At 42.5% G+C, this 14901-nt stretch overlaps 1 protein-coding gene across 1 annotated transcript in view; it reads right to left on the minus strand.

The window, feature by feature from the left end:
* The window catches only part of LOC126561829 (protein lap4-like), a 48750-nt gene that overhangs the window by 9871 nt on the left and 23978 nt on the right, over positions 1-14901 (minus strand). Inside the window, exons 8-15 of the mRNA XM_050218164.1 lie at positions 14704-14887; positions 13872-14338; positions 11601-11870; positions 10269-10379; positions 9986-10165; positions 8573-8936; positions 8232-8488; positions 8005-8163 (exon numbers count right to left, since the gene is read on the minus strand). Of these exons, the coding sequence (XP_050074121.1) occupies positions 8005-8163; positions 8232-8488; positions 8573-8936; positions 9986-10165; positions 10269-10379; positions 11601-11870; positions 13872-14338; positions 14704-14887 (1992 nt within the window). The remainder of the gene's footprint in view (positions 1-8004; positions 8164-8231; positions 8489-8572; positions 8937-9985; positions 10166-10268; positions 10380-11600; positions 11871-13871; positions 14339-14703; positions 14888-14901) is intronic.

Genomic DNA, 14901 nt, shown 5'->3' on the forward strand with positions numbered 1-14901 from the left:
CATAATAACAGATAATACACCGGAATTCCGAAAGCGAGTGTGTTTGTTTTGTGGGGAAAAGCGTAATTTGAAAGGATCGTTAATGCTAGAGAAGGGGGCGGCGGACACAAATAATAGATGGATGCGACGGTGGGTGGGAACACTAATTAAATTGTATGAAGAATTTGCGTGTTGAGCTATACTTTCGTTAACCATACAAAGATCGTTTCGAGCAGTTGCACGAAAGCTGCTCGAATTTGCTATTTAAAAGCTAATTCTTCATACAATTCATGGTTTCTATTGCGCCGTCTTGATGTTAAACATGTTAAAAATTCAATAAATAAAGCAAAACGAAACGTTAAATCGTGCCTTATCTCTAAATGGGTGAGTTTCATAACTGGATTTAGGAAAGTACATTATTTACACTGATTATACGAGTTACTGACAATCGGTACAACAATCTTACTTATAAATATAGAGCTAGGGACAAACAATCACAACCAGGATACGAAAAAGCTTCCCTACATACTTTACCATACACATAGAAAAACACAACTCACATATACCAGCAAACAAGTAGACCCCACAAGTACCCAAGACACAAAATTGCGAACACGTTCAGTGGGCGCGCTGGGATTTAGTTTCTTTTTTTTTTTGTAAACTAGACTATATACACACACACACACACACACACACACTAACAGCAAATTACGAATTATTTTACACACTTGTTAGCGCTTGCTTGTTAGTGTAGCACGGGAATTAAAAAATAAAATTAAATTAAAACGCGATTTAAAAAACCTATTACAAAACGACATTCCAAAAACAGTGAACAACGACAATTGGATAAAAGGATTGGATCAATAAAAAAAAACCGCACGTTTCGCATAATTTGTTTCTACGTAACAGTGGCATTGATAATAATATTTTGAAGAAAAACAAAAACAACATGAAAGATAAGACGAAATGCATTTAGAAAGGCAAAACGAGTAAAAGATTAGGTAAAACAGGTGTATCATAATTACCAATCGGTGCTTCAGAAAGAATCGGAAGGCTTCACCGGCCTCCACTTGATTAGGATAAGCTTCTTCGCTTCCTTTTGCAATCTCAATCGCGCTTTCACACAGTCTTTTCCGTTAATTTCCTTACGGTTGGCATACTTATTCATGTGCGCTACAAAAAAGGGGGCTTATTCAAGTGAAAGGAAAATTTTTTGCGGGACAAAACTGAAGGCAAATCGAAAACCAAAAAAAAAAATCAAAGAATTCTCTCGTTTTTTTTTCTTAATATATCTTTGCATCGCTTAACAGCGGCTTGTTAACAGAGATGCAGTAGTGTAGTTAACAGATTGAGTATGGCTATTTTTGCCAGTCTTTCATTTCTTTACTCCAAATATTATCAAACCCAGACACAACCAAACGTACAGCAACTGGTTCATCAAATATGTATTTGTTTTCCATTTTGTTTTCCGCTGATGCTTGGGCTACACAAGATTTTTGTTTCTTTATCATTTTAATTCAACAGTTATTGTAAAGATTCTTCTCATTTCCCTTTCTGTGTCTCTCTCTCTCTCTTTCTCTCTCTCCCTGTCCCCCGGGGTTCGGTCTGTCCGTTTCCGCTCTTTACACGGATTGCGTCCTTCACCTGTCTCTTCTATGAGACAGCACACCCACACACGTGTGCTATATATCGCAGGACAGTTTCTTTAAATATGTAGTTGTGTGTGTGTGTGTGTTTGTTAAAGGATCTTTTTCGTTAAATTTGTTTTGGCATATTTGATTCTAAACACTGTGTGCATGTATGTTCCCACATGCATACACACACACACACACACTTCTCTCTCTCCCTCGCTACTCTAGCTACGTTGCGTCTCTACGTGCAATTCGAGGCATTTGTTGGGGACGCAAGAGAGAACAAGAATTCCCAAATGTTGCCCAAAGGTTGCCGAAACGATAACGTTTAACGACAACAACAGCTGAGCAACAGGGAGGAGGCCCCTACCACTCAGAGCCTTCAGACGTATGTATGTATATAGTATGTATATATGTATAATTTTCCACCAATGCCGTTTACTAGTGTTCAACAATAAAGTGAAAGGCAAAAAGATTATCTAACACGGTTAACTCCTTCTTCTGTTCTCACTGTTTGCGGTGTGGTGCTGTCGATTCGAAGTAACACTACACTGGTGCCAGGATCGTGTGGGACATTTATCCTTCACCATAGCGATAAGCTTTACTATTGAGTTGACAGATTAAATGGTAAGCTTTTTTGGTGCATCCAATTAAAAAACAGCATGATATCAATTGCCTGTGACGAGTAAGCTTTGATTTTGCATTCAAATCCGGGCGTCCGGGTGCCACGGTGGTGTATAAGAATTCACTTAAATATTGTACTAAAAATAAGTTATAGTTACAGGTAGAAAGTGATCCGAAACATCGAAGGAGGATCATCATCTGTGAATTCTCATCAATACTAAGCTCCTTACGCGAGTAATCGACGTAATTGTGCTACTCTTCTGTATGAGAGATTAAGGCGTGCGGACTCTGATTTACACAGCCTGAAAGTATGCAATAATTATTCTTATGTCCCTTCTCTGATAGCCTCGGTGGGAGCCTTTTCAAGAGGATGACAAAACTAAGAACATATTGCATACTTCTAGGCGTTGCAAGTACCTTAAAACGCAAACAAGCGAAAAGAATCCGGAAGGAAGGCTATCAACTAAAGGTAACAATCGGGATCCGTTCACACCACAATACACGCTAACTGCTACCTTCCACAACCAAGTCAGCTGTTGACGCTCAGATTGATAAGAGGATAATGCTTACAAAGTGCCCAAAATAAAAACCAGCGCTGGATGAGTCTTTACTTCGTCCACGGGGCTCAAACCGATACCCATATGCTTACCCGCACGCGTGCAGAAACGCGCGAGTGGCGTTAGCGGTGGGAGAATCTAGTCTCGGTACACAGGATACACTTATTGCGAGGTTAAGATTGTGAAGCAGCAGCGCCTACTGGCCGGAAAGGCTGCTTCAAACAGTCAAGGGCAAACACACGCGACAGCTCACCGATTGGCTGCGTCTTTAGTAACTATAAGCGAGGGCATAAATACATATACACAGTACACGAACACAGTTTGAAACATTGAAAGGTATTGCAAAAGCAAGCAAGTATGCATATGCTCCTTTTCTAGCAATACCACACGGTACGAGACTCAATGTAGGTGTGCGGTTGAATCGTTTGTTTGTTGATGATTGCGTGGCGGATTTGTTTTTTGAGGACTCGCACATTGACTTTATGTTCTGCGTGACTAGTGCCGGACGCTGGAAGGTTACTCATGTTCTAGAAGAATTTTCTCGTGTTCCAGAAGGCTTACGGCCTATGACTTTCTGGCCTATATGAGTCGTTACGGACCTTGAGATATCATCCTTTACACGAGTTCTAGACGAACTTCAACAAACTGTGTGAGTAGTGGCGGACCCTGGTAGATCCTCCTTTACTCAAGTTCTATAAGAACTTCAAAAAAAAGGCCTACGGCCACTACTTCTCATCGTCTGTGCCCTGTTCAGCAAAGAAAAAAAAACACCCCACGAATCAACCTCAAACTCGATCACACACACACACTTAATCGCCTTATAAGCTAATACGACCCGGCAACACTGCCGACGCTCCAGCAACATTTAAATACGCATGAAACCCATTGCCATTTTTACCGACCGGCTAAAAAACAAACTCTGTCCTCTCTGCCTTCGCTATCGCACATGAACAATTCCGGTTACTTCACACTCGTTTTTTTTTTTACAGTCTAACGATCTACATTGGTAGGAAACACATCTTGCTTTAAAGTTAGTAATGCTTACACACCTACGCACACACACACACACACACACAATTTGATATTTGACGGTCTAAATCTTGAGACAGGTGGCAGCATGTGGTAGTGATGGTGAAGGAGTGGAGGGGGAATTATATCGTGGGAAGGGTCGAGGAAGGGTCCAGCCAATTCCGGAAATGCAACACGACACAGAGAGTTCTTTGACGTGCACTCCTCTTGCAGGATGAAGGAATGAAAGTGTTTTACTACCTTCCGGGGAGGATGGTTGTTTATTTCTATATAAGGAGTCGATCTCTTCCTAGCGTCAGTTTTTTAAGCTACGTTTTAAATCCGAAATCCGGTCTGAGTGTTTCTGGTGTATATGAATAGCTTCACACCTACGGTGTTGTCATCTTCGCACGAGCAACCTAACATGAGTTTGTACGGGCCAAAAAACCTACTCCAGAGAGAGAGAGAGAGAAAGAGTTCTGGACAGACCGAACGAGATATGGGCAGCACACACACACACACATCCCGTCGTCGTTTGGTGCCGCGAACCGGTATGGCATATGTAAAATGCAACTATTAAATTGAACCTGCTACCCTGTTGTCTGCACTATTTACCCTCCAAAAAATAACCGAACAATTCTGCAAGCTTTCACTAATAACACAGTTGAGTTTTATGTGTGGTCGATTTTCACTGCACTCCATCGTAAACGCGTATTCTGGGAACACTTTTGCTTGCCGAAACAGAACAAGAGCAAACAAAAGCGTAACAGCAACAAGAGCGTTTTGTTTGTTCATCTTTCATATTGTAACAAGGACAACGTGTGCGATGCACGTGTGCCGTCGGTAGGAGGGAAGAAAAAGAAAAGCGCCCTCGGTTGGATAACTTTGTAACGAACCTTCAAAACCAACAGGAACAGGTGACGAAGCGGTCAGGAAGCGAAACAAGATCACCGTGTGGCCTGCGCCAATCCAGTTGAGCTACCGATTCATTATGCACAAATAAACCTACACGATCATAATATCCCTATTGACAAAGTAGTCTTAGTAGCCACTTAATTAAGGATTTTTTCAATACAAATAAGACTTCATAGGTAGATTTTGTCAATAGGGATCCCTATTTAACTAATATTAAGAAAAAAATTGTATTGAAAACACCTCCAACTGGTAGTGGCTATTAAGGCTATTTTCGTCAACAGAGCGATCGTAATGTATATATATCTTGGCTGTCTAAACAGACCGATTAGAGTAATCATATGTACGCGGGGCGCACGAACGCGGGGCTGATTTTTCAGGTGATTTGTCTGCTCAGTTTTGTACGTTACATTAACATTTTGTGTTTAGTTTTAGTGTTGTGTGTGGGTGTGTGTGTGTGTTTTTTTCTCTTGTTTTGTTTCTTTTTGCTCGTTATCCTTAATAGTCGGCAAAACATTTTGGTTCTGTTTCGGTCACAAAAACGGTACAAAAAGACTAGCTAATTTTCTTTGTTTTGTTTCCTCCCCATCACGTTCTGCTCCGAACTGTTTTGTGCCTCGGATTTCACATTCATACTCACACATTTTCTCCCCTCTATAATCTTGCTTCGTAATATTAATATATGGAAACATCAAAAAGTATAAATACAAACGCGTGTTCTCCCCAACATTTGTTTTTTTGTTTTGTTTTGTTTGTTGCTATATACGCTTTGTGCTTGGGAGATACCGCAGATGGCAGGTTCATACATTTATATATGTAATAGTGAGTTTCTGTGAGAGTTGTTACAATAGTCAGTATTCTTGAGACAGTTACAATTAGTTAATGACACCTTCAAAAAACATGTATCATCCTAACATACGCTACCGAAACACGCATCGATCGTCGCGCTACCTTGCCTTCTTCTACACACACACGCACACAAATGCATGCATCCCAAATTATGGCCCCCATTTGATGGTATTCGTGGGTATGATAGTACTAGGGCATCGTAGTACAAAAGTGGCAGCTACTTCCTGTCCTTCGTGGGCACAATAACGATTGCACATCTGACACACGCAGACATTTAGTAAGGAACCCCACATATACACACACACACACACACACCCGCACACTAACTCTAGTTTGGCTTGGGGAGGGGGGGGGGGGGGGTATTCTCGCTCGCATCGCGCAGCGAAGGTGTTTGTTTGAGGTGGGGAAGGGAGAGAGAATGTCGAATAATCTAACGGAAATCGTACAATCCTCTGGGGTGGAGGAGGACAGGGGAGGGGAGGGGGGGGGGGGGGTGGTGTGATGTTGGGTTGGAAAAAAGTTTGGCCACCCGATTGCCCGATTGGTCGGATTCTGCCGATCCGCCCAATTTCACACTATCGATTGGATATAATTTGTTGTGGCTAAATTATAATATCTCAGTCTTCATTAGTTGTATAAAAAACTAATATTATGGAAGATTTTTTGTCGATGTACGTAACTGTTTTGGATAGGAAAAACACAAACAGCAAACGGTGTGGGGGGACGGGGGGGTGTGAGAACACATCGAAGCCAAAAACCAAAAAAAAAATGCATACGATCCCCACATAAAACAATCGAATTCGTGAATATAAGAGGAAAAATCGAAAAGAGAAAGAGAGAGAGAGAAAGAGAGAAAGAATTCATTTAGATCGCACCTATGCGTGGTAACATTTTATATGCAAATTATTTTCGCGCTTGTAGACAAGAGTAAGGATGAACAATTTTATTATTGCGTCTAGAAAGTGTGAGTGTGTGTGTGTGTGTATTTATGAGCAAGGGGAAACCACAACAGGATGGGAAGGTTGGTGAAGATTCAAAAAACAAAACCAAAGAAAATATATAGCACAAAAATTAATACTCAAAATCAATCAAAAGATGATGGACTTGATGTTCTTTCCTGTGGTATTTCTTACCACAGTCAAACACATGACCTCGGGACATAAATTGTAGACGCTTTTTCTGATTCTCTTATACAAAATATTCGAGAGATCTTGGAGTATGACAGAATTATGGCGTGTACCGATACCACTACCACTATCAATATTATCATTGGGCGACTCCAAAAATTTAAATTGTGGGATCGTGGATAAAGTTCCATTCTATTGCAAATCTAGTGAAGAATTGTGATCTCTGGATGTAACTCTGAACCATTAGACTCTCGCTCGTAAGAGCTATACACATAAGTCAAGAGGAAGAAGAACAATTTATATCTTCGTGTGTATAATTTGCCCTACTACTTGAACAACCTTGCCTTAAAACGTCCTTCAGATAAATTTTCACCAAGGCAGAACAAAATAAAGAGGAAATCAAATATATCCACTATAATATATCCAATAAAATGTATCGCGTAAAACATATACGGGATGATACATTTGACAGTTATGGTTTTGCTTATAACTAATGATTGAATTGACATGTCAACACAAGCGAAATAGCAATCGTATGATGGTTTCACAAAATATTCTGCTTTTTTTATTCTTGGCAAGATATTACACTTGCCAAGCGGAATTTTCTGTCAAATGAAAAGAATGACAGCAAAAATTCCAGCATTATAGCTGTAATGTAATGTGCCTACAAAAAAAAAAATATCTCGCATGATAAATTTTTCACCCTACGAACACCCTAACATTTCTCTAAAAACAATAAGCAAATAAATACGAAACAAAGTGGAAATAACAATCCAAACAAACAAAACAGTGATTTAGTAATTCACAATGAATGGTGTGGAAACAATGTGTATGTGTATGCGTACGTGTAGGTGTGTGATTGATTTTTTGTAACGAATGAAGGAAAGGAATGTGTGACTGTATGTGACTGTTTTGTGTGTATTACTTTGCCTTTGACCAGCAAACGAGTGGTGTGTGGGTGTTTGAACGGACACATGGTATGTGGTGTATGTGTATGTGCCTAATGTTTCCGATTAATAGTGATCGATTAGCACAACCGAACAGATTATCCCGCTGCCGGATAAGAAGGCTCTTAGTGCACACAGTGGAATTTTGTATTTTTTTTTTCGGGTTTCTTTTTGTCAATAACAGACACATACACATAGGCCCCGAAGAAAGCAAAAATGAGAGGGGAAAGCACGAACAAGATACATGTTCGGGTTGTTTTTGGACAAAACAATAACACATTTCATATAGAAGATAGTTTTGGGCTGTGGGGTGGGAAGGCGGGTGTGGTTTGATTGGTGGAGGGGGTTAGCAAAAGGGTGATGTAAATACCTGAGGTGTCTGGGTATCGAGGGTGTGCTTGGACATCACAATGGTGGTCGTTTTCTGCAGCGGTTCGGACGTCACCTCGGTCGGTGATTTCGGGGGCCCATTTTCGACTAGCTGACTACCGAGCGCTAACGATTCGGCTGCCCGTACGATATCCAGTACCTACAGGTGAATTAAGAGAGTCTTAGCTTTTTTGTTGCATTCCAACGGAACCTTCCTTTAAGCACTACCTTCTCCGGGGTACTTTTCTCCTTGGAACCGATCGCCACCTGTTGATCGTTTGGATTGACGCTGATAAGTGCCTGGGAGGTAGGTTCAGGCTGCTCGATCGATTCGGTGGCAGTGGGTTTCGTCGGGGGTAACGTTTCCTCGTCGATCTTGTCCACGCTTAGCTTCCGGTGCGTTTCGGCCATTATTACCGAATCGTCCCGGTCGAGGCTGGATACACTCTGGCTAAGCTCCGAACCCGTTTCCGACGCACGCGACCCTATATCGCATCCGGGTGGAAGTAGAAAAACAAATGTGTGTTAGTCATTCGATGCATAACAGGCCACTGTACTACGAAACCTACCAATTCTCGCATTGTCACCATTGCTGTTTAGTCCGGTACTCATACCACCGGCACTACCGGCCAGATGGAGCAGATCCGACTTTTCGTAACCCTTGCACACGACCAGATGGAGCTTGTTGCCCGAGGCACGCAACGCATCGACCGCTTCCTGGTGCGTTGCACCGAGCAGCGACAGACCGTTTACCTCGAGGATGCGCATGCCAACGCGCAGCCGTCCATCGCGCTTGGCCGCACCGTTCGCATTGATCTTGGAAATGAAGACACCCTCGTCCGCGTTATCCAGCGGGTTACCGCGCTGACCATTTAGGCCGCCCTTGATATGCATACCAAGCCGTTCGCCATCTTGCTTGACAATGTCTACTTCCTGTAGTACGATGCGAAAATAAAAGCAACGGTGAATTAGTATATGAAAGCTTTCAGGTTTCATGGAGGATAGTGTAACAGCTCCAAATGGGGATATACAATGTGTCACAAAATTGCCAGTGTTTTCATGTCAATTTTTGGAAGAAATTTATGAATCATTTTCATTAACTGATAGAATGGTTTTTTTTTTTGTAAAATCAAATCAATTATACTACTTTGTGGGATAAATAAAACATTTGTTTTGATAGATTGAATATGTTTTATCAATAATTTTGTATCCCTGTCCATGTCGTACGGACAATTTTTTGACACAGTGTAATTGCTCGTTCAAATATCATTATTACACAGACAGCATTCTCACTACTACCAAGACATAATAGGCATGCACTACGTTCGACTATGGTAAGATGCTGTTTTCTTTGGTATTATTTCACTTTCGCTAGAACACCAACAAATTTACACACCGAAGGAGAAAAGACACGGATTTCTTGTTTGAAACAAAACAAAAAAGGGTAAACAAAGGACTCAAAAGTGCGCCCATTTGCTAGGTTGGTGCGCACGTACGATATAGGATTAAAGCTCGTTTTTTTCCTAGAGCACGAAAAGAACGAAAACGGAAACATTTAAAACACTGAACGCGATAGGTTGATCCAGTTTACGTACCTCAGTGTTCAATGCAACTATTTCAAAATGCTGAGATTGGTGGAATGGCATAGAGGCGCATGGTGTGTGTAGTAAAGTAGTAAGTAAAGAAGGAGCAAATTGTGACATTTTGTATTATGAATATTTTTGTTGTTGTTACAAAATGACACCACAATAAGAGAGAGCGAAAGAAGAAGGAATGGAGAAAAATTATGAAAGAAAGCGCACTATAGACAGTGTGTTCTAGTAAATGACTTTTTACGAAGCATGGTACAAGGGCATCGGATAACCCATTTCTCTAACGCGTGAAGCCCGCTTTTCGGAAACCACACCAATTTCCGTGCCGAAAAAAGAAAACCCCCCAAGTGCTTTCGCGGCCCACAAAAGCCATTCCAATCTAACACGCACCTGAAAACCGGCCGGAAGTGGATCGTGCTGTACGGTTAGCTTAATGTCATCGCACGGTCGGAGCAGCTCCATTACCGCTTCCTGGTGCGTTGCCTGCGTCACATCGGTACCGTTCACCTTCAGGATGCGATCGCCCATGCGCAGCTTGCCGGACAGGGCAGCAATACCGCCGGCCACGATCTAAAATGATACAAGACAATGGAAAACGGAAGTCAATTTTCTAGGCTTCTTGGTGCGAGCGTTGCTGGCGGTGCACGAGTAAAGGGGTCTGCGGATTACTTACGTGCGATATAAATATTCCCGGCTCGTTTGCCCCGAACGGGGTGCAGGAATGATCAGTGCCACCGATAATACTGAAGCCAAGCGATCCTTGATCTTTCGGCAGGATAACCTCCTGGTTGGTTGGTCAACGGCGCCCATTTGCGATACGTGCACGAGACAGTGCGTGTGTGTGTGGGTGTATGTGCATTTTTTTGTTTGAAGTAAGGAAAGAAAAGAACATAATGCGTGGAGCCGCATTTAGTAACGAGTTCCAAACCCATGCTTTACAAACGCTCAACAATGGTTCAGTGAGTCGAGAAAGGAAAATTTAAGAGAAAGCAGTCGTTATTTGTTTGATTAATAAAACGGGATCCCACGCACAATAGGGGCCCCCACTCTTATTGTATAATAAGGCTGGATGGGGGTAAACAATTTCAAACCCAAAGTTGTAACAGAGCCACACATGAGCCTGGTAAATGTATTTGTCGCGTTGTTAATATAGGCCAGCACTGCATATTAATGATGGTAGATGGAACAGTTTGCTGTTGTAAGTCGAAATTGGTCAATGCAGATTTGGATACACAGTTGGCGATTGTTCACACAAGCTATCGGCGAAGGTACGTGACAGTGAGGAGGGTGATGGAAATATTATTAAGGTTTATTACAGTTAATAGAAAGCGCATGTTTGTGTACCATCCGTCGGCTGCATTGAGCCAGAGTAGATGGAGAAGAGGAAAAAACCCACTAGATTAATATATCTGCTTTCGGTAGCTTTTTTGAGGCACACTGTCAAACGCGTGTTGTCAGTAAGATTACATCCAAACGTCCAATATCTAACGTAATAGATTTAAAAACAGTAAAGCCAATTAGGACACTGATCCTGAAGGAAAGCTTGCTTAAAGGCTGGCAAAGCTGACAGTAAGGACTCTCCTCCTGTATTATTCTTGTTTAGAGAATTTTAAAAACCGCTTGTAAAGCTTATATTTCCTGCACATTTAATCCAATCCACCATTTTGTTCTGCTTTGTGACATGTTCGATTAGCCGATAGGATATGAAGGGTGAGAATTCATTTCACGCTTTCTGTACGCTCGAGACACAGAGTGGAAAATGATATAGTAAAGAGTAAATGAATGATTTGTCGATCCGAACTCCGATAAAGGAATATAGGGCAGTGTAGTAACCCAGGTTGAGTTTGTGTGCAGTAATACTAATAGTAGCAATAGTAATAGTAGTAATGGTAGTAGCTTGTTGACTAGATCTCATAGAACTAATAAAGTTTTGTTTTTTTCTTTGTCGTAACGGCTTGTTCTTTTGTTTTGACTTGGTTTGCTGATTTGGGAGAATGTATTTTACCTCGCTGATTAGTGGTTCCAATAAGCGATTGTCAGTGACCCTGGTCATTACCGTCTCAGTGAACGTTGACTTGGTAATCGTTTCCGTGACAGTGCCGAGCTCGGTCGGTGCCGGTGGCAACATCGGCATGTCCGGGACGGCCTTCTGTACCGTCACCGTTACCGACGGGCCGTGATCGGACTTGTCCACGGTTACCTGCCGGCCGCCGCTGATAAAGTGAGACGGTATCATGGCCTGAAAATCTGCGCTGGTCATGGGCCTCGCTGCAACCTGCGATATTGGGGGTGGTGGTGGTGGATGTGTGCGTGTGTGTATGTGTTTTTAATGATGTTTTTTTTTGGTTGAGTTTTGTATTGCAATTGGAAATTGGAAACAAGATGGATAGATGAGGATATGGGATGTCGTGAGTGCGTTTGTGTGTGTGTACGTTGATAGTAAAATGACGTTTGATCGGCAGGACGGCAAGAAGAGATTTACCCAAAAACACACACACACACACAGACACACGATGCACGCCGGGAAAGAAATTGATCGTTCGAAAATATACATATTCGTCACACCCACACGGCAAGCACACGTACACACACGTACGCATATGGCGGGAAAAAAACCGGGAAAGGAAAGCATCAAGGACCAAGCGCAAAGAGATGAGATTATGTGAGCCCACGGTGGATGCGCAGTTAATATGCACAGTATTATATCGAAGTGTTCGTTTCGATTTTGTCGGAAGGATTATACGCACAACCCGCGCACACACACACACATGTATATAAACCGGCGCATATTTTGGGGAAGGCAGGCACAGACAGCAACAACGAGAAGGAGGCATTATATGGAAGAAAGAGAAACGAAAAGAAAAAAAGGGGAAAACCTTGGATTAGGACCATGCGTTACGGCTGTTACCGGTGCCCGGCGGGATTTGTAGTAATGTGGTGGTTTAATGGTATGGTGGGGTTTTTTGTTTGTTTTGTTTTCTTCTAACTGGTAAGGTGATTAAATGCGTGCGCGGAAAAGCTCCGTCGAGCTTTTCGACGTCGAGTCGTGGAAGGGCGAAAGGAACGGCAGGAGGAAAATGGAGACTGAATGAAGGGAGACGACTGTGGGTGGATACATGGAACGGAACGTGATTAGCTAATAGCTGCAGTTGATGAGAATGTATTATTAGTATATTTAATGATGACGGGGTCTAGGATGACTTAGACTAGTTTCATTTGTACACTATGTGTGAAAAAAACCGGACAGTGTATCGCAATAAAAGGGTTTCTCATGCAAAAATGGGAGAAACTTTGCAGATATAATTGTAGCTAAAGGTTGAGATACGAAGCATTAATTTGGTCAATCAAAAATGGGATCAATACTTTGTGGAACAAATAATATTTTGATTGAGTCAATACGTTTCATAAATTATTTCTGTACGGACAATTCTTTGACAAAATGCATGTGGAGATATATTCCTTCATTTAGCAAAATTCAACCAAAAACCGTGCTCAAACAAAACATTATAGTAAAAATTCTAGATTGAAATCTCGAAGATTTCACCACGTTTAGTTCAACACAATGATTTCTAACCGAAGTTATCATAGAACCCAATGTTTTATAGAGGATTCAAATTCTTTCTTGATTAATGATGATAATGATAATGATGATGATGATGATTATGATGTTGATGGTGATAACGATACGCATACGAAGCAAAGTTGTGAAGCGATTTCTCGTGCTGCAATGTGTGTGTGTGCCACGTGTGCAAAAAAAAAAGGATCAAGCAATCAAGGTACGCCGTGCAAGAGAGCGCTGTAAAACTGTAGTATACGCGACCCTAAACACACACTAACTCTATACTTTTTTTACTCTAATTTACGATTGTGTGGTGCGTGTTTGTATGTATGTGTGTATGCGTGTGTAAGTGTGCGTGTGCATATGTGTGTGTGTGTGCGTGCATGTATGTGTGTGTGTTTCGCAGTAAAGGGAAGAAAATCAACTGGACAGTGATCGCACACACGCACACACAAACACACAGATAGGTTGTTTTTGTTCTACTGGAAGTGAGATGGAAGAGAGAAACGAAAACGGGAACGGGACAAGGTGTGCCGGAAAACACAACCCGGAACGACAGCATTCAGCAGAGCCTTCTGGGTTTCCCTCCATTCGCGTTAGAGTGTTAGAATGGGGGAAGGGCGGAGCGGAAGGAGGGTTGTTGGTTGGGTTGGTTCACCACCAACTGGATCAGCGCACCACACACCATCGGCGTCATCATCGGTTGCGGACACTTACCTGTGGATCGTCGTTAGCGGGCGCGGTATGCGCTACCACACCATTGCTGGCAGTTGCCGTCGAATCGATCGGCTGCTCCTGCTGCTTGTACATCGCCACGCCGTTACTATTCGGACCACCGTCAGCGCTACTGTTGTGAGCGGTGCTGTGTTTGTTATTTACGTTTTGCATTAATACTGTACGCGGTGCAGGCAGGGGAGGCTGCTGCTGCTTAGCAGCATCCACCTGCGTTGGCAACCCTTGCTGATGCTGCAGCAGTGTGGCAGATGGCGTGTGCGGTGCAAATGAGGCGCTAGGTGAAAGTGCATTAGCCCCGCCAGTTACCTTTTGTGTGTGCTGTTCATCCACCACCTTCGGTTCGCTGTCGGGCGTTTTGATCGACTCGGTTAGGTGGTGATGGTGTGGGTGGGCAGCTGGCTGTTCTTGGCTGTCATCGCCGGTACGTCGGTAGCCGGTGTAGGTGGTTGCTGTTGTTTAGGGCGGAGAAACAGAGAGCAGAGAGAACGTACTGTTAGAAAGAAATGCTTTTATCTATGTATGCTTGTGTTGTGTGTACTAAGCAAGTGAGTGAGTGAGCGGATGGTTTAAATCTTTCTAGTGAATGGTTTCAATAAACTCCTCTCAAAGAGTTTTTACAACTCTTTTGGGATTCGAATTGCAAGGAATGTTTAAACATTCCTTATGTTTAAGGAATGTTTAAACATTATTATAATAACGACTCCCAAAAGTGTGATTGAAAGAATTAAATCCCAGCAGGGAGCGAGTAGGGGTGAATAAATTCCTTGAAAAGTGTTGCTCTTATAATCGCTAATGTAGTCGCTTGTCACCATACCAAGACGGTTGGGCATGTATGCTCCGGGGCGATTTGGACCCACAACTGGGCTGCGGGGACTGTGCAATGGTTCTAGTGGTCCCTTCACTTCACGCTGTACCACCAGACGCACGAAACGCTGATGGTCGGTCAGCAGCTGAACTGCATAATCGTGATGAGCGTTCGTTATATCGACACCGTTTATCTGCAGCGAGAGAA

This window comes from Anopheles maculipalpis, chromosome X, assembly GCF_943734695.1.
Source record: "Anopheles maculipalpis chromosome X, idAnoMacuDA_375_x, whole genome shotgun sequence".
NCBI classification, from domain to species: domain Eukaryota; kingdom Metazoa; phylum Arthropoda; class Insecta; order Diptera; family Culicidae; genus Anopheles; species Anopheles maculipalpis.